The sequence below is a fragment of the Dendrobates tinctorius genome, unplaced genomic scaffold (genome assembly GCF_039654945.1).
Source record: "Dendrobates tinctorius isolate UK_male_01 unplaced genomic scaffold, ASM3965494v1 ptg000027l, whole genome shotgun sequence".
NCBI lineage: Eukaryota > Metazoa > Chordata > Amphibia > Anura > Dendrobatidae > Dendrobates > Dendrobates tinctorius.
Window position 1 is genome coordinate 6747951 of NW_027361695.1, and position 20425 is coordinate 6768375.

The 20425-nt window shown below is 47.1% G+C and overlaps 1 protein-coding gene across 5 annotated transcripts in view; it reads left to right on the forward strand.

Moving 5' to 3' along the window:
- UBA3 (ubiquitin like modifier activating enzyme 3) overlaps positions 1–20425 on the forward strand; it is a 29348-nt gene that overhangs the window by 3022 nt on the left and 5901 nt on the right. For 4 of the 5 annotated variants that reach the window (XM_073569731.1, XM_073569732.1, XM_073569733.1 and 1 more), the window contains 15 exons: positions 651–771; positions 1796–1876; positions 3587–3669; positions 4710–4790; positions 5725–5768; positions 6194–6258; positions 6925–7080; positions 8301–8403; positions 8646–8759; positions 9503–9556; positions 10680–10716; positions 10819–10900; positions 18466–18566; positions 19181–19244; positions 19341–19395. In XM_073569731.1, the coding sequence (XP_073425832.1) occupies positions 651–771; positions 1796–1876; positions 3587–3669; positions 4710–4790; positions 5725–5768; positions 6194–6258; positions 6925–7080; positions 8301–8403; positions 8646–8759; positions 9503–9556; positions 10680–10716; positions 10819–10900; positions 18466–18566; positions 19181–19244; positions 19341–19395 (1241 nt within the window). Of the gene's footprint in view, positions 1–650; positions 772–1142; positions 1164–1795; positions 1877–3586; positions 3670–4709; positions 4791–5724; positions 5769–6193; positions 6259–6924; positions 7081–8300; positions 8404–8645; positions 8760–9502; positions 9557–10679; positions 10717–10818; positions 10901–18465; positions 18567–19180; positions 19245–19340; positions 19396–20425 lie in introns of those variants that run through there. The other variant, XM_073569735.1, reaches the window with a different exon arrangement.

Below are 20425 nucleotides of genomic sequence, written 5' to 3' on the forward strand. Positions count from 1 at the left end.
ATTTTTTTTCAGCGTTTTTTTTAAGCAGCTTCTTTACTGCCAAGAAAATAGGTTTTGCCTACAGAAAAAAAAAATACAACGTGTGAACATAGCCTTACTATTCCTGAAGCTCTCTTCATGCATCTGATGTGCCCTTTGAACCAGGGTCCTGTGATTCCTTTTTCAGCCCTATCATCAGTCCTATTAAAGGGGTTCTCGCAGTCTAGCACTTAATCATTTTTCCACAGCTGGAACATCTACTGATCCCGAAAATGGAGCAATACGTGCTATCTTTCCTTTCATTGTCTTTGGCTCTGCCAGTGCTTGGCTGTCATTGTTGTTAGTACCATAGACAATGAGTGGAGTGGTAGTAGACATGCTCGTCATCCCTAATAATCTGCTGAACCTCCTAGTCAGGATCGGTGGGGTCCCAGCGGTGGACGAGTGATGACTATTGCTAGAAGCCGTTTATGCCAATCACTGAATCACCAATACATTGATGACTTTCCCTCCTAAGGCTTCCCGCTTACTAGTACCCAGTGGTGGGTAGGTGGGCTCCTCGGCTGTCATACCCCCAGGACTACTGTATGTGGTGCCTGACTGCTTCTAATGTAACATTCATGTCTGTGTAGCATCGATGTCGGTGGAATAACGCACTGTGTTCTATGCAGAATGGCTGTGGATGTTGGGTGTGGGGACACTGGAGACTGGGAAGGTCGCTGGAACCATGTTAAGAAGTTCCTCGAGCGATCGGGACCTTTCACACACCCCGAGTTCGAACCAAGCAACGAAGTGAGAACCCCCACCTTTACATTCATGTATTTGTAACTTGCAAATGACGTAAAGTAAGACTTTATTGCCTTGTGATGAGTTCTGTTCCGCTCGGATAATTTCCAGCATTAGCAATGCAAAACTGGCGGCCGGAGGGTAAAGTCACCGGCTACTTATAGTGAGCTTATTCTGTGGAAACGAGACACTTCTCAAAGTCATATATGTATCCAATGCATTAAAAATGAATGAAACTTTGCAAAAATATTTATTTTTAAAATGTTTTGTGTTTGTTTTATTTGTCCTTCTCCCAGGATAGATGGAGGCTCGGACTTCATGGGAGCTGTAAAATCAAAGCAACAGATGGCATTCCCATGTCATACATTTATGGCCTATTCACAGCGTACGCCATGAAGGTATAGTTGTTGTGGTCCCACCAGCCGGATCGATCATGAGAACTGGGCCCTGACATGAGCCGCTGACAGTGGAGAGGTTTCCTGAAATTCCCAGCGTTGATATAGGAAATCTGACCACCTCCATAATGAAAGCGGCGTGTGGCCGGACCCTGTTCTCAACATAGATGCAGGTCCCATTGGTGGATGTAGCATCTGCCATATACCATAAATGTGTGACACGGGAATACACCTAATACTTGTAGAGTTAGATGATTTCAACATAAATGCTAAAAATGGTTTTCCCACTGTTGACTGGATACGTGTAGTGATGAGCGAACGTGCTGGAATGAGGTGTTATCTGAGCATGCTCGGGTGCTGAGTGTCTTCAGTGTACTCAAATAATATGTTCGAGTCCCCGCGACTGCATGTCTCGCCTTCTGTTCAACAGCCGCAACACATGCAGCGATTGCCTGTTTGTTAGACATGCAGACGTGGGGACACATTTTTTTGAGCACGCTGAAGACACTCAGTTAGCACCCGAGCATGCTCAGATCACACCTTATCCCAGCACGTTCGCTCATCACTAATAGATTCTCATTTCTTCTTATGTCTTTATGTATTATTTTTGCACTAATCTGTTTCTCTCTTTCCAGTCTCTGCAGTTTCTCTTAGAAACCTGTAAAATACTGGTTGTTGGAGCTGGGGGATTGGGGTGTGAACTCCTCAAAAATCTGGTAATTTATTTTATGTTCTTTGCATCTATAAAGTGAACCTGCTGCTTGAAATCTAGACATCCGCTCTCATTACACAGGGATGTCTTAATCTGAAGCGGCTTTGAGTTTACTTGCAACGCACAGAGAGAGGACTCCTAAGGGGGCAACTCCGACTCTGCTCCCTCCACACTAAGGGAAGAGTCAGATGGCCGTATAACTCTGAGAAGGATCGCAACGCAATGCTCGGACTGACAAAGCACAACAGCTGCACAGAAATGCACATGGTCACACTCGAGTCGGGACAGCCAACGGCCAGTCTGAGTCTCGCATCGTGATCCCCGTCTGCCTCTTCCCTAATAGGGAGACCTCTGTCAATCAGACTATTCCCTGTGTCCAGCTTATTTTGCAAGTTTTCTTTGAAACACTGCAGTGAAGCTTTCTGCAATGATGGAGCCCGGTTTTAATTCAATCAACATGAAAGCACCAGACAGGTTCCCTCTAAATGGTTTCTCTTGCGACCCTTGCTTCTGCTGATGACATTGCATCGACAGGCGCCTGCTAGGACGTGTGCACACCCAGCCTGTATTACGCACGCACCCTATGCTAATAGGACCCTGACATGTCTTGACCGACACGTGCCAATATACCGTCATCTGTGTCACTGACCTGCTAATGGTAGGAGCGATCGGCATCAGAAAGGAGGGTTTCTCATTATTAAAGAGTAAAACTACAAGTAGTTTGTAAAAACAAGCAACTTTGCTATTTACCTCTTATGAAAATCTTGTTCCTGAGGGATTATTATTTCGATTGTGTACAGCTCATTGCTTAGGTTACAAGCCTCCGCTGTGGTCTGTCAGAGGTGGTCCGTTTCCTAGGCTCGGAGCGCAGCACTTACAAGCTCTTTGCTATGGAGCTCACTAGCCGGATGATTCCTCTGGGGCTGCAAAGGCAAAGCTATCTCTGTTTGCAGCATCTTAAAGTGCGTAATTCAGGTCACTATTGAGACAATACCACTGGTCCAAATGGTCAATCATTCAGCCACCCCCCTCCCCCGGGAGACAGAGGTGCTTGTGCTCCTGAAGACCCATCTTGAGGCGGAACTATTAAGGCTATATGGTGTTTACCATAGTGTTGCACTCAGCAGGTCGTGTCGGGCTCTTACTAGCAAGACTCCACGCAGATGTTTTGTATAGGAAGACTCCATGCATAGTTAGGTACTCCCTCTATATACGTGATTTAGGTCTTCGCTCTACGTGCATGGCTAGGTCCTCCCTAATGTTGTTTGTGAGGACACAACCCCTATATCTTGCTCTGCCTGCTCAGTGGTTACGTTTTCCTTAGATCCTTCCTTTTATAACGAAGTGCAGTTTATATAATTTCCTATTGCACTATAATGAGGTCAGTAATTCCCACAAGTCGCATTCCCTCCATCCTAGCATACGTGCTCCTGCCTGCAGCAGAATCAATAGTAAAGAGTCCATCAGGCTGATGTATTAGGTCATTGGGTTATTCACCTCATTAAAGATGTAGAAGTCCCGTTTTATTCTTCCCTTCCGGGAAATGTGAGTTAATAATAGAAGTGTCCCCTCTGCTCAGGATCCTCTTCGCCCTGAGCGGTCGCAGTAGCGTCTCTCTGATTTCCATGTCCTCTATCACACACACAACTTTCGGATGTAATGCCCATGTTGAAGCCAATGATCTGAACATAAAGGATTTCTCTTTACTCATCAGGCCCTCTCGGGATTTCGACAGATCCATGTTATCGATATGGACACCATAGACGTTTCTAATTTAAATAGACAGTTCTTATTCCGGTAAGTGATGTCGCCATTTCCTTTTTCTTATCTTGTACCTGAGTGTGGGGTCTAGAAAGCATAATTTCTGTAGATAATCCCTAGCAGCCGACTGGGTTGTTATTTCCAAATATAATTGTCCACCTCGTGACTTTGCATACAGGACACTCGTAGCTGAACTGCTCTGTATTAGGGGCTTAGATTTGAGGCCCCCTCTTTCATTGATGGCATCTTTAACCCCTTTTGCGATCTTGGACATATGGGAACGTCCAAGTTCATCTCCCTGCATTTGATGCGGGCTCTGGCGTTCATGGGAGATGATTTCTGCTGAAGCTCTGTATGTGTAGCACAAGCGATCGGATGATCGCAGCGTCAAGTCTCCTAAGGAGACTACTGAAGTGTATTAAAAAATGTATTAAAAGAAATAAAAGTTCAAATCGCCCCCCTTTTGCTTCATTCAAAATAGAACCAAAAAAAAGCAAAACCTATTTGGTATTGCTGTGTTCGGAAATGTCCGATCCATCAAAATCTAAAGTAAATTACCGTATTTTTGGACCATAAGATGCACTTTTTTTCGGGAAACTGGGGGTGCGTTTTATGGTCGCAATATACTTACAAATCCTCTGGAGGCGGTCCCATTGCAGCCTCCATTCCCAGGCTGGTGCGGCGGTGTGTCGGCAGCGGGTCACTGTGCTGCGTGCGGGGCTCTGCCGGCATTTCGTCAAGGCCCGGAATCCCCCGCAGTTCCATTGCTGTGATGCGGTTGGCTCAGGAAAGATGGTCGCTGGAGGCGGCGCATGCTTAGATTCAAATCTCGGCAACGAGATCTGAATCTGAGCATGCGCCGACCCCGGTGGCCATCTTTCCGGATGCCTCCGCTTCGCAGCAACGCAGCTGCAAGGGCTTTCCAAAAACTGAATATCGCAAGGTGGAGAAGGGGTAATGCTCTATTCCTCCTTATAATAAAAAGTTCTCAAATACTTGTAGATCCTTTCTCATCAGGGAATGGGTTGTATTTTATTTTTCATACTTTTAATCAATACGTTCATTGTACTTTTCAGGCCTAAAGATGTTGGAAGACCAAAAGCCGAGGTGGCGGCTGAATTTATAAACAGCAGAATACCTGACTGTTGTGTCACACCGTATCCTTTACAGACTTCAATATACACTCGCCAGATTAGAGACCCTTTAACCACTTCCTGTTGTGCGTACATGCATGTCAGATGTTGGGTGCTGCAGTGTGTGAACCAAGACTCTTAAAAGTCTAACCTATTAAAATATAAAGTTATTTAACCTGTAGAGAAAATACATACAGTAGACAAAATAAATCTAAATGCCAGAATTGATGCTTGTCGGACACCGTACCTCCTCCACCAAAATGGAATGAAAACTCCTATGTACCCCAGAATGTATGTGTGTGTGTATATATATATATATATATATATATATATATATATATATATATATATATATATATATATATATATATATATATATTATTAGTATTTTATTTTTTTTATATATTTAGTATCAACATGATCGTAATGCCATCAGGTTGCTGTGATTTCACAGCACAGGGAACACTATAAATACAAAACCCTATGGCAGGATTGCCTTTTTTTCCCCCTATTTCTAGTACATTATATGGTAAAACTACAACTCATCCCACAAAAAAATAAATGCCCACTCCACCATGTAGAATCAAAAGTAAGGAGAAGGTTCTAAACTTTTAGAAGGGGAAGAAAAGGCCAAAGTGCAAAAAAGAAAACAAAACACAAATTGGTTGCAGCAGGAAGAGGTTAGGAGAACAGCACAGGTAAAGAAACGGTGGTGTGCAGGGTCTGAGAAGAGTTGAATGCATTTGCGTGCATCATGTGTAACCCCCTCATTGTATCAGTTTTGTTTGTATTGTTCCTTCTAATTACAAAGATAATTTCTTTGCACGGTTTTCTTACTAGACTGTATCTTGGTGTATGTGTGTGTGTGTATTTATGTGTGTGTGTGTATATATATATATATATATATATATATATACAAATTATTATTTTTGTTTTCTTTAACACCTGGAAATCGAAGCCATTACTGTAAGATTCAAGATTACGATGAGTCCTTTTACAGAGGTAATGATAGCTCCACCTCATAAAGTACATTTTTTTTTTTTAAAGGGGTTGTCCAGGCTTGGGCCACATATTGGCATTCTCTTCACCGTGCATGCTGTCGGGATTCCTAGCGCCGTGAGCGGAAGATGGGTGCGTATTCAATTTTCATACATGTGGTCACGTACCGACTAGACATGCACTGCCTCACTCAATACAAGTGAATTGAGCAATATCGGACAAGTCTAGTCTGCATGTGGCCTGAAGTATGCAAATCGCACATTTACGGTCACATGGCTGCCTTCTCCTGGCGTCAGAGAGTGCTGACTCTGCGCACGGTGAGGATTCACTTAGTCACTGCAAATTTGACCCCGAAACCTGGAAACCCCTTTAAAGTAGACATGTATTTTGAGCGTGACTTGATGTTTCTGCTGTTCTCCCCTCTGCAGAGTTCCATATTATAGTGTGTGGTCTGGATTCCATTATTGCCCGGCGCTGGTTGAACGGGATGCTGGTAATATTACTATCAACCATTCATAGTGTCTGAGAAGCAAATGATTAACGTGTTCATGACTCGAAATGTTTAGGGGGGGGGGGGGTCTTTCACTCTCTGCATGTGATATCACTTTACATTTGCTAAGGGTCTGTCCTCTGGGACTCCCTTCGATCTACAGGGCTTTGCCTTTTTCTAGCCACTCTTTAAGTAAATGAGGCTGACTGCAGTTCCTTGGCAGCTTGATAGCTAAGACCCCCAATATGAAGGGGACACGGCAATACTCCGGACTGGTGGGATGTCAGGTGTTAGTCGCCAGCAATCATTGAGGGATGCGATATGCCATTGCTTTCCTTGATGGGAATATACCCCCTTTAAAGTAGTAAAGTGTACCACCTCTCCATTGTATTAATGTCATTGGGAAGAAATTCGGTAGATTTCCCACTGTTAAAAATAAGGTTTTCAAAAACATAAAGCATGCAAAGCGTGTCCTATATAATCGGTACGACTATTGTGGTACATTAGTAGTCTCTTTCCTACATGTAATTACACCCGCTCTGTGGGGCGTCTCACTGACGACCTTGTATAATGAGCTCCTTTGTAGTGCCTACAATTTGCATTAACCTGTAGAAACCTGTTTTTTTTTTGTTTTTGTTTTTTCTTTTAACATTACTTTATATTTCCTAGATGTCTCTTCTGAACAATGAGGATGGCGTACTGCAGCAAAGTTCTGTGATTCCTCTGATTGACGGTGGTACAGAAGGATTTAAAGGAAACGCCCGGGTTATTTTACCAGGAATGACAGCCTGTGTGGAGTGTACCCTTGAATTATACCCTCCACAGGTATGTATGCGATTGATATCTCTTAGCCATGCTCTTATTTCAAGTACTGCCCTCCATCTTGACTGCAGCGCTCTCTCTCTCTCTCTCTCTCCACTCACTTCTATTAGCAAACTTACACCTAAGGTTGTGGGTTTCGTCCATTCCTTCCTGGTGGTCGTGCCCAGTACTGCAGCCCAGTCCTATTTTAAAGAGGTCATCAGAAAAGTGCGCACGCTGTCTTGTGACCGGAACAATGCGATTTTGGATTTTTCCGGCCACATTTCTAATAGACGTGAATTGATAGAGGACAAGTACGTCTAGTCTGCACATGTCCGCACCCTCTCACCAGCAAGACTGAAGAATCCTGACTGCGTGTGCAGCGCACGCTGTAAAGTTTTGCAAGTCTGTTGTCACATGCCTTGATCAGAAGACTGGCAATCTCTTTAAAGGGAATCTGTCAGCAGGATTGTGCACAATAACCTACACACAGTGTCAGGTTGGCACTGTTATACTGATTTAAATGAAATCTGTCTTATGGCTGTTCTTTAATCTTTATTTTTTTTCAAGTTATTCAGCTAGAGGAAAAAAAAAAGTCAATTTCAAAATGGCGCTGCCGCGCCTGCTCAGTAGCTGCTATCCTTGTCTGCTGCTGTGATCCGATAGCTGCTGCTGTGCATGCGCTAGCAGCACCTTCTTACTGGAGAAGAAGAAAAAAATTTCTCCTCCAAAATGGCGCCGCCTGCACAGAAGCAGCACTCGGCTATCTCCGAACTGCTATTGTGCGGGCGGCACCATCTTGGAGTAAGATGGCGCCACCGGCGCATGCGCAGTAGTAGCTATCGGATAGCAGCTACGGCGCAGCGGGTGCCATTTTCAAATTTATTTATTTTTTTCCTCTAGCTGAATAACTTGAAAGAAATAGATTAAAGAACAACCTTAAGACGGATTTCATCAACCAAGGTATCATTTTAATCAGTATAACGGCGCTGACCTGACACTGTGTGTAGGTTACTGTGCACAATCCTGCTGACGGATTCCCTTTAACTATTTGGAATGAGCTGCAGTATCGGACACCACCACAAAATGTATACATAAATGGCACTGCACCCGCGTAGGGTTCAAAGGTGCCACCGGCTCCTTGGTTCTATTGATCGATTAGGGTCCCTAATGACAGACCATATGTGTTACAAGTCTCCTTTTAAAAAGTCAGTTTTTGTTTGTGCTTTTGTCGCTTTTTCCAGATAAATTTTCCCATGTGTACGATTGCATCCATGCCGAGATTACCAGAGCACTGTATAGAATACGTCCGGATATTGCAGTGGCCGAAGGAGCAGCCGTTTGGAGGTGTGAAATGTCATTTTAATGTCAGGTTGTCGGTAGCTGTCTGCAGCATCAGCAGAGCTGAGAAGAAATAAAACCTTGTTGCCTCCATATGCGATTTTTACTGTATTTTGTGTATGCTATGGAGGAATTTTGTAGCACTACTGTTGCTCCAAGTAATCCACAGTACACTTCTTCTTGTTTCCAAGCAACCCTGCATCCTTTGTGTAAAATTTCATGATGTTTCTTTTTTTTTTTTTTTGCAGAGGGAATACAGCTGGATGGAGATGACCCTGAACACATTCAGTGGATTTTTAAGAATTCTCTGGAGCGGGCGGCACAGTATAATATCAGAGGCGTAACGTACAGACTTACTCAGGGTGAGTACAGGAGACCGAAGCTTCAGAACTAGGAATGGGCTCAGCTGTAAGCAGTCACCTTGCTGCTATGTTGCCAGCTACAGTTCTACTTTTCCTATATTTTAAAGGGTTTCTCCATGGGAAAAGGAAAAAAAGTTTTCACCTGTCTACAGAATATGATCAGTGGGGTCCGACTGCTGGGACGTTAGATTGTATCTGCAAAGCTCACATTAGAACGCTGCACCATTCATTTTCTATGTGGCTGCCAAGCACCACTTTCGGCTTTAAGGGCACCCTCGTAGAGACGGAATGGAGCAGCGATCGGGCATCTGTTCATTCCGATCCAGTCTATAACTGGGATAAAAATTCAGCAGTCTCGACCCCCATACAGATCAATAGGTTGCCACCTAATCTGTGGGTATGTGAACACTTCATTTTACTGGACTACCCCTTCACCAATGGAGTGTACATTGCTGTAATACAGATTCCCATTTTCACCTCCATAGTCGGTTTTTATGAAAAATATGGAAGTGTAATAAGAAGTGTGAACATCGGAGAAATTCCGTCAATGTGAATTTCCATAGATTTGCTGATATACAGTCGTGTTTTCCTGCACACAGTTTGCCCTTACTTGTCTGTTTGGACATGTATCGTCGGACCTTATTCTTATGGCAAGATGGGCTGAGATTATATTTTCTCCTATTTTACACATTAGGTTGCTGCTGTTGGAAGCAGTCTTAAATTTTTTTTGATTTCTTTCTTAGGTGTTGTGAAAAGAATCATCCCCGCCGTAGCGTCCACAAATGCAGTAATTGCAGGTAAAAGATAGTAACTTGCAGATCTCATTGTATTTTGTGTTATGACAGTCAAGCTCGACTAATGTCTGGTTTGTCGATTTAATACGTACTCTATTTATTAAAAAAAAACCTCCTGAAATCTTGCAGTTTTCATTTGGAGCCCTGTGATAGACTGACACTTCGTGTTCTGTGGAGATTGCCCCTCAGTAGTCATTATCTCAGGCAGGATTGCAATGGCCAGTACCACCTATATAGAGAGAGCCAAGAAGCCACCATTGGTAGTAGGTGATGTCACAGCTCACCTCCTCTCCCTCTCTGAACACTGTCCTCTGCACAGTTCACAGAGCATGCCCACAACTCTCCCATAGAAGTCAGTGTTCCATGTGGCTGGTTTAAAGCATATCTCTGCTTTTAAAGGGATTGTCCACCTTTTTGGGGACTGTAAATGCATGTATATAGGGAAATTTAAGTTGTTGCACCATTTGACTTTTAAAGGCTTTTTAATTTGCAGCACGTTCAACTTTTTCTGTGGTCTTAAATCAGCGTAGCGGAGCTCAGAAAAAGAGGGGTAAAAAGAGTTGCTCACTGATGGCTTCTCCGTTAGCTCATTATAGAACCAGCAATAGACACGGTAACAGAGACTATACCTCCAAATATAAGCATTTGAGAAACAGAAACTGAGCCAAAAGGCGGACATTTGCTTTAAGAATTCACGTGACCGTACAGTCGCCATATTTTACAGTCTCTGTTCTGACCATTAAATTCAGAGCCTGACTTGAATGAGCAGCCTCATAGACATAAATGGAGATGTTTTTTCGAGCGGTTTGGCACAGTAATTGCAGACCCTAAAATATGTCCACTATACTGTTGTGTGAATAAGCCTTAACGGAGCAGAGCAGCAGTTCGGGCAAGACTGCCGCCGCATAGTCACGTTCTGAAAACAAATCTGCAACCAATAAAGAAAAATGTGATGATAAGACTGACGCTTACAGATCCATATACCGACACTCAGCCCATATTTGTGTTTTCCTCTTTAGTTTTGGCCCCTCGTTATTGTTGCTTGATACCTATGAAACTTCAGACAAGAGCTGCAGCGAAGGTGTCATGTCTGTCATATATCGCTAACTCCATGTTTTTCTTTTAGCCGCCTGTGCCACTGAAGTATTCAAGATAGCCACCAGGTAAATGATGCGATCGAGCTTTATAAAATCTGGTTCATTTATTAAGATTTCATTTCTGGTTTTCATCACAATCTTGTGTTTTGTTTTTTATTTGTGGGGCAGTGCTTATTCTCCACTGAACAATTACCTGGTGTTCAATGACGTGGATGGATTGTACACGTACACCTTCGAAGCAGAAAGGAAGGTATGTTGTGTCCAGTCAATTTTACATTGATGCCTTGCGGTTTTTCACTTTTCATCTGTTCACGTCTATAGATCTGGTTGAGATGACTGATCCAGCAGTCCTAAGGAAATCAATAAAATAGTGGTCACAAATGCACAATACCCCGCTCCATTCAGTTTTTAATCTCTGCTCTTGGGTTCAGTGGAAATCCCAGAAGTTGGACCCCCTCCCCCGTGATCATACGTTAGTCTCCTATCTGGTGGTTGATTCTTCAGGTCTTTCTGGGTTTGTCCTATGCAGTTTAGTCTAGGATGAACCACCATAGGACGCATCCATTAAACATGTCATGTCTAGCAAACCCCTACTTAAATGTTATAGTCCCTCATATAAAATACACACCTCTCTCTGACCAGCACTTACATAGCATAATTTTGTCACATGAGCGCTGCAGCCAATCGGTGACCACTGATGGGCTGCACCATTACTTCCGATAAAACTGTGAAGGCTTCAACTCTCACGTGCCCCTTAACAATGTTACATGAGCGCTAGGACACATCACGGACATTGCTGGAATATCATGTTTACTCTGTCGCCTTATTGGGGGACACAGAACCGTGGGTGTTATGCTGCTGTCCACTAGGAGGCGACACTATGCATAATCTGAAAAAGATTAACTTTGGCTCCTCCTCTGCAGTATACACCCCTGGACGGCGTCAGCCTTCTCCAGTTTTTGCTTAGTGTCGCAAGGAGGCACACCTTTTTTTCTTTTTTTCCTTTCGTCGGAACAGATGAAGAAAAGTGGGTCTCCAGCGAGACTCCCGGCATGGCTCCTTCCTTGGCCCCCTTTTTAGGGGTGCCCAGTTGAAGTAGAGATGGCGGTTCCCCATGTCGCTCCTTCCCCAGTCCCTCGGGTACTGGTCCGAAGTTGAGACCCCCCCCTCCTTCCCCAACCCCCTTCAGGGTCTGGGTTGAGGTTGAGGCAAGGATGAAGACCCCCTGACGGTGACAGACGCACCCTCCCTAATCCCCCGCAGGGGGCATTAGGTTGAGACGCTGCAGGTAGGGTCGGAGTACAGACAGCATTCTGCACCAGGGACCCCAGCCCAGCTGTGGGATCCTGCTGGGGCCGGGGGAGGGTGCAGGCAGACGTGGCACAGCAGAGACAGGGCTTTCTGCGCCCCTGCCTCTGCAGCAGCAGTGGCTCCATGGCGCTCCAGGGACCCCCCACACAGGAACCGCTAGCACTGCTGCCCCCACCGCTAGCCAGTCGCCCATTCTGGGGGGGGTCCGGTGCAAATCCGACCCCCTCCCGGACTACCGCGCCGCTCTGGAGCCCTCCTGGGCATCAGGCCTCTAATTTAGACCGCAGCTTCGGCCTAGCCGAAGCCGCCGCCTTTTCCCCGCCCCCCGGCCCGCCCCTGGCACGCCCCCCCGGATGACGAAAATGACACTGCAGTGTCAGAAGGGGCGGATCGAGGCAGGAAGGGCGCGCTTTTACATGGCCCAGCGCGCCCTTTTCCAGCTCTCCGCCCCCTTCCCTCTCCACCTCAGAATCCGGTGGCCATCTTGCTGCACCTGGAGGAAGGCAGCACAGAGTCTCTGGGGGGCACAGGACATGGGGCTTATCAGCGCTGGACCTAAGGGGAGCACCGGTGGGGTAAGATCACAGCTGGGTCCTTGGTACTCAGCTGTGAATTCCTATAACCTATAGCGCTCTCCTACTCCTTTTTCCTCTGCGTAGATACCCCTGTAGGGTCTCTATTAATCAGCCTAGGTACTATGTCGGGCTCAAAGAAAAGAACCAGGCAAGACTGCTTTTATGCAGTCTGCACTCTCCCCAGCGGCAGCACGTATCCGCACTGCCGGGACTGTACCCAAAAAAAAAATGGAGCAGAACCCCAAGAAGTCCCTACCAACGCTTCTGCGACCGCTACTGCGCTGGAATGGGCAACTCAGATGTCGCAGTCTATGACACAGTCTATAGATAACCTGACCTCCACATTACTGCAGGCTCTGCAGGGTCATGTCTCGGCTATGAACGTTACCCAGCAAAGGGACGTCCGGTCTCATGATCAGGGCGCTTCCGACAGTTCGAGGCGTAAGCGGACCCACAGGTCGCGTTCAGCTGTGTCCTCACATAGCAATAGGTCTTCCCCCTCCAGGGAAAGACACAGTGGCCTCAGGTCACCGAGGCCGTCCCCTGATAGAGAAGGACAATGCGGATCTCCACAATGATCCCAGACTACGGGAAACCTCCGCTCTAGTTCGCCCGCTAGGGAGCTCCTTAGCGATGCGCAGGACTCAGAGGGCATATGTGACTCCAATTCAGATAACGAAACAGAGAACGCTTTGCTCCCTAGTCCCCCTAGCAATACTGCGATAGTTGAGGATATCGTCTCTTCCATCCTTCGGGTGCTGGACATTTCAGATCCAACCCCGGAAGCACTAGAACACAACATTTCCTTTGAAAGTGTTCAGAAACCATCGAAGGTCTTCCCTAATCACCCGGAATTCCAAAAAATCCTTTCTAAGCATTTTTCGCAGCCTGAGAAAAAATTCGCCAATCGCAAGTATTTGGAAGCAAAATACCCCTTTCCACAGGATTGGACAGATCCGCCTGAAGTGGACCCTCCAGTCTCTGGGCTGGCAGCACAAACGCTTCTCTCGCTGCCGGACAGATCAACCCTCAAGGACACAGCAGACAGACAAGTCGAACGCATGGCTCGTTCAATCTTTGAAGCGGCAGGTGCCTCTTTGGCTCCCGCATTTGCTTTAGTCTGGGCAGCCAAGGCCATCATGGCTTGGGCTGCTCTATTGCAAAAGGGCCTTCAAGCTTCAAATCCTCAGATGGCGGACCAGGCGGTGCAAATTGCAGTGGTGGCAGATTACATGGTCCTTGCAGCGTTGGACTCTGCAAGAGGAATAGCGGGAATAGCATCAAACGCCATTACAATCCGGCGTATTCTCTGGCTAAGAGAATGGAAAGCGGATGCGGCCTCAAAAAAGTCCCTAACAAATCTCCCGTACTTCAGTGGCCGTCTTTTCGGTGAAAAGCTGGATACAATGATATCCAATGCTGCCGGGGGCAAAAGTACTTCCCTCCCTCAACTAAGACCAAAACGCACGTTTAAAAGGCGTAATCAATCTCGTTTCCGATCCTTTCGGAATTCTTCGGGCTGGTCCGTCTCACGCCCAGCACAAAACCGTAATCGTTCCCCCCGCAGGGACAACACACGGCGGCACAGAGGCCGGACAGGAACTGGCAATCAAAGGCAAGCCAGGCAAAACCTAAAGGAGGAAAACCTCAGACTTTTCCCTCGTCCTGACTCATGCCCTCTCGAAGACACCCCACTTGTTGGCGGACGACTGCTACTCTTTCAGCAGGTCTGGCTGCCTATTACAGAAGACAAGTGGGTCAAGGAAATAGTGTCTTCAGGATACAAAATCGAGTTTACTACCAGCCCACCGCACAGGTTTTTTTTCCATCTGTCCCTCCAAAATCCCCGCTCAAAGCTCAGGCCTTCCGTCAAGCGGTTTCTTCCCTCCTGCGAGCAGGAGTCATAGTGCCAGTCCCAGCAGAAGAGCGCTTCCGAGGGTTCTACTCCAACCTGTTCGTGGTGCCCAAGAAGGGAGGCAGCGTCCGACCCATACTAGACCTCAAGCAACTCAACAAGTACGTTCGAGTTCGTCACTTCCGCATGGAATCCCTCCGGTCAATCGTTGCGTCTATGGAAAAAGGAGAATATCTTGCCTCCATAGACATACAGGACGCATACCTGCATATACCAATTGCTCCCTCCCATCAGAGGTTTCTCAGATTCGCAATCAACCAAGACCATTATCAGTTTGTGGCCCTCCCGTTCGGTCTGGCCACGGCCCCCAGAACATTTACAAAGGTCATGGCAGCTACCATGGATGTTCTGCACTCCAGAGGCATAGTAGTCGTTCCATACCTGGACGACCTTCTCATCAAGGCCTCCACCCTCAAGGACGGCGAGGTCAACGTCTCGATCACGATCGACACTCTGACGCGCCTGGGATGGTTAGTCAATTTACAGAAGTCCTCGACTACCCCGAGTCAGTCTCTGACCTTCCTGGGGATGCTATTCGACACCTCCAAGGGTCTGGTGATCCTCCCCAGGGACAAGGCACTGGCTCTCCGTCTGGGAGTTCACACACTCCTCCGCAAGTCCCCCAGATCTCTCCGGTATACCATGAGAGTACTTGGCAGGATGGCAGCAGCAATGGAGGCGGTACCATTTGCCCAGTTTCACCTCAGACCCCTTCAACTGGCCATCCTCAAGTCCTGGGACAGGAATCCGTTCTCCCTCGACAGGGATTTCCGGTTATCAGCAAACACCAGGAGGTCCCTGCACTGGTGGCTCAAGCCAACCTCGCTTGCAAGGGGAAAATCCTTTCCGGTCAATGGAAGGTTTTGACCACCGACGCAAGCCTTATGGGTTGGGGCGCGGTGCACCTACATCACAGAGCGCAAGGCAGGTGGTCACCAAGGGAATCGACCATGCCCATCAACATCCTGGAAATTCGGGCCATCTTCCTGGCATTGCAAGCCTTCCATCACTTGCTGGCAGACTTTCATATCAGAGTACAGTCGGACAATGCCACGGCAGTGGCATACGTGAACCATCAAGGCGGCACCCGCAGCATCCAGGCGATGACCGAAGTAAAGCGTATCCTACAGTGGGCGGAGGATGCAAGGTCGGTACTCTCCGCGGTCCACATTCCGGGCGTGGACAACTGGGAAGCCGACTATCTCAGCCGACAAGGAATGGACTCGGGGGAATGGTCTCTCCATCCCGAAGTCTTCGGTCAGATCTGTCATCGTTGGGGGACCCCGGACGTGGATCTGATGGCATCCCATCTCAATGCCAAGGTTCCCAATTTCATGGCCAGGACGCGCGATTCGCGATCGCTCGGAGCAGATGCCCTGGTTCAGGACTGGACCCAGTTCCAGCTTCTGTACATTTTTCCACCCCTCCCCCTGATCTCCAGAGTCCTGAGGAAGATCAAACAAGAGGGTGTTCCCACCATTCTGATCGCTCCAGACTGGCCCAGGCGTACATGGTACGCCGACGTCGTGCAACTCACAGCAGACGCTCCCTGGCGTCTCCCCACACGTCCCGACCTCCTGTCACAAGGCCCGTTCTTCCACCAGAACTCAGGGGCTCTCAATTTGACGGAGTGGCCATTGAGACCTGGGTTTTGACCCAAGCAGGTTTTTCACCGGACGTTGTTAAAACCATGATCAGGGCTCGAAAGCCAACTTCAGCCAGGATTTACTATCGTACCTGGAAGGTTTTTCTTCACATGGTGCGACTCTCGTGGGCAGATTCCACTTCCCTATTCTCTTCCAAAGGCCCTCGGGTTCCTTCAGTCAGGCCTGGACGCCGGGCTATCCCTGGGCTCGCTGAAGAGCCAGGTCTCAGCGCTTTCAGTGCTCTTTCAGAGGCGTATTGCTAACAAGCCGCAAGTGTAGACTTTTCTCCAAGGGGTTTCCCGATTGGTTCCCCCCTACAAACGTCCGTTGGAGACGTGGGACCTCAACCTGGTCTTGACAGCACTACAGTCACCTCCTTTTGAACCCCTTAGGGTGGTCTCACTCCGCTTTCTATCGCAGAAAGTGGTTTTCCTGGTGGCAATCACCTCGCTACGCAGGGTGTCTGAACTTTCAGCTCTTTCCTGCAGACAACCCTTCCTGGTTTTTCATCAGGACAAGGTGGTTCTCCGTACAGTACCATCCTTCCTTCCGAAGGTCGGGTCCAGCTTCCACCTCAATGAGGAAATATCACTACCGTCTCTTTGCCCGGCTCCCGTTCATAGGGTAGAGAAGGCTCTGCATACGCTTGACCTTGTTAGGGCATTGCGTGTTTACGTGTCTAGGACTGCTCCTTTCCGGAAGTCTGATTCACTTTTCCTTCTTCCAGAAGGCGTTCGCAAGGGCCTACCGGCTTCCAAAGCCACCCTTGCTAGGTGGATCAAGTCCACCATTCAAGAGGCTTACCGCCTCAACAATTCTCCTCTTCCGGCCGGTATCACGGCACACTCTACGCGGGCGGTAGGGGCCTCTTGGGCCATTCGGCATCAATCCTCAGCACATCAAGTGTGTAAGGCAGCCACTTGGACTAACCTGCACACATTTACAAAACACTACAGAGTGCATACCCAGTCCTCAGCGGATGCGAGCCTGGGTAGACGGGTCCTGCAGGCGGCAGTACTCCAAGTCTAGGGGACTGTCTGCACAATATTCGTCCACTGCTTCCCACCCAGGGACTGCTTTAGGACGTCCCACGGTTCTGTGTCCCCCAATAAGGCGACAGAGTAAAGGAGATTTTTGTGTACTCACCGTAAAATCTCTTTCTCTTAGCCTTTAATTGGGGGACACAGCTCCCACCCTGTAGCCCTTGCGGGCCGTTGTTACGGTTGGGTTCTCATATTGTTGTTTGAGCCTGTTTATAGTAGCCTTTTTTTTTTACAGGCATGGTTATGTTTCTGGTATATTCCTCCTAATGCTTTTGCACAAAACTGGAGAAGGCTGACGCCGTCCAGGGGTGTATACTGCAGAGGAGGAGCCAAAGTTAATCTTTTTCAGATTATGCATAGTGTCGCCTCCTAGTGGACAGCAGCATAACACCCACGGTTCTGTGTCCCCCAATTAAAGGCTAAGAGAAAGAGATTTTACGGTGAGTACACAAAAATCTCCTTTTTTTTTTTTTCTTATATATGAGAACAATAGCCTTTAAGAAGAGGTTGTTCAACCGGCGACCTCCCCTTTAAAGGTGATTTCGGGGATCGAAGCTTCATTTACTCTGCTGATCAGCCGATGTTGGAGCTCAGTGAATCCGCCAAGGATGATTCATTAGAGGGGTTGTCCAGACTTGGGGTTCTTGTCTACAGTCACTCTGTGAAGATTCCCCGTTGCCGGCACTGGCGTGTGACAGCAAGAATGTATTTTACATACATGCGGTCACCTGACGACTAGACGTGCGCGGCCTTGCTCAATACAGGTTAATAGAATGAGGCCCAACACATCTAGTCGGAATGTGGCCGGAAGTATGCAAATTGACTTCTTGCGGTTACATGACCGACCGCTCGCTCACAGCTCCGGCACCAGAGAATCCTGCCAGAGCGCACTGTGCGAGCAATGTGAGGATCCACAAGTCTTTAGTCAAATAGTGAACAACACCTTTTATATTAGTGTCCAGGAAAGCCTCTTTAATTGTAATGAGTACAGATGAGCAAATCGATTCACAGAACCCTGGTCCAGTGGCCATCTTAGCCCGTGGCTTGCGGAACGGAACCCTGTGAGCTGCCTCCTGTCTGCCAGCATGGTTGGTTCCTTCTTTGATTAGTCAAGTTGCAATGACGACGTCTGACTCAGAATTCTGGCAGGAAAATGTTGGCAGGGCTCCCGTCCGGCGGTCACAAATTAAGCGGCGCTGGACAGGGATCCTGTAAATCGATTCGCTCATCTGTTACTGAGCAGAATTCTTTCTTACTACTTAAATTTTGTTTTTAGTGTGTTTTGTAGAAAGTTTTTATAACTTGCAATTTCACTTTTTTGACAGGAAAACTGCTCGGCCTGCAGCCAACTCCCCCAGAAAATTCAGTTTCCCTCCTCTGCTAAACTTCAAGAAGTTTTAGATTACTTAATAAATGACACATCCTTGTAAGTATGCAAATATATCAGATCCAGCTCTAGTCATGTAATGATACACACCGGTCGTTCCCCAACTTAGGAAATTGCTTATTAACAAGACAAACACACAGTCCAGAAGAAAGGCCAATAACTGGCAGAAATACGGCCCCGTTCTATCACCAGATGATCGGTAGTATTATATACAGCAAATACCCTCTGATCCAGAAGGAAGGGGTCAATGGACCAGGGGGTATTTATTATCTCACGCCGGTCACACAAGCAGATGTATATATAATGTCAGGCATTGCTGTAAGTACCGATCTGAAGATCAAGTTTTCGGGTAATTTTTAGCCAGTAATTGTATACAGTTTTTTTCCTTACATTATATCCTAAAGTGAATGGTTTCATTTGAAACTACAACTCCTGCCCAATAAAGCAAGACCTTATACAGCTAGGTCGGTGGAAAAGTAAAGTTTTATGACTCTTGAAAGAAGTTGAGAAAAAAAAAAAGTGCAAAATTACATTTTTCCCTGGTCATGAAGGTGTTGAAGGTATCTTAATATTTAATGAAGCCACCGATGGTATCGTCTATATAAGTTTTGGCGGGTACAGCCCAGTGACGAAACGTCTTTGTTTTCCTATAGACAAATGAAGTCCCCTGCCATCACTGCGACTCAGGATGGGAAGAATAAGACCCTGTATTTACAGGTAAAAGTGGGAAAAGTCCTTCATCTCTATAAATGTGTAGATTTTATTTTTTTATGTATATTCACGGAATTATTTAATTTTTTTTTTTTTTCCCAGACGGTAGCATCTATAGAAGAAAGAACCAGACCTAATCTGTGCAAGACTTTAAATGGTGGGTGTCATCGGTTATCTGAAGATGGGCATTGTCAGCCCACTACAGACATGAAAGGCAGCCTGCCAGTGCTTTGTTACGTCCAAATGAAAATGATACCATATATAAAAATATGGTGTTGGTTTACTTTATAAATGACACTAAAGGTTGCCAATCCCTGCAAAGCAGGTGCACTGCCCCATCAGGTAGTGCCAGGGTTCAGGCTCCACTCATCACGGCACTGGTGGACTATTTTACAGATAGGATATCAATGTAATATATCAAGGAATGCAACTTACTCTGTCACCTCATTTGGGGGACACAGAACCGTGGGTGTTATGCTGCTGTCCACTAGGAGGCGACACTATGCTTAATCTGAAAAGGATTAACTTTGGCTCCTCCTCTGCAGTATACACCCCTGGACGGCGTCAGCCTTCTCCAGTTTTTGCTTAGTGTCGCAAGGAGGCACACCTAAAAATTTTTTACTCCGTCTTTTCTTCCTTGTTTTTTTCCAACGGACTACAGATGAAGAAAAGCGGGTCTCCAGCGAGACTCCCGGCATGGCTCCCTCCTCGGCCCCCTATTAGGGGTACCCGGTTGAGGTCGAGGTGGCTATTCCCCATGTCGCTCCTTCCCCAGTCCCTCAGGTACTGGGTTAAATCCGACCACCCCCTGGACAACCGTGCCGTCCTGGGGCCCTTCTGGGCATGAGGTCTCAAAATATGGCCGCGGCTTCGGCCTAGCCTAAGTCGCCGCCTTATTCCCGCCCCCTGGATGATGAAAATGACACTCTGCAGTGTTTTAGAAGGGGCGGATCGAGGCAGGAAGGGCACGCTTTTACATAGACTCAGCGCGCCCTTTTCAGCTCTCCGCCCCCTTCCTCTTCCACCTCAGAATCCCTGTGCCATCTTGCGGCAGCAGAAAACATTGCTGAAGCAACACAGCAGTCTCTGGGGGGCACAGGACCGTCAATTGTCGGCGCTGGATCTAGGGGCACACCGGTGGGGTAAGATCACAGCTGGGTTCGCTTTCCCAGCTGTGAATTCATATT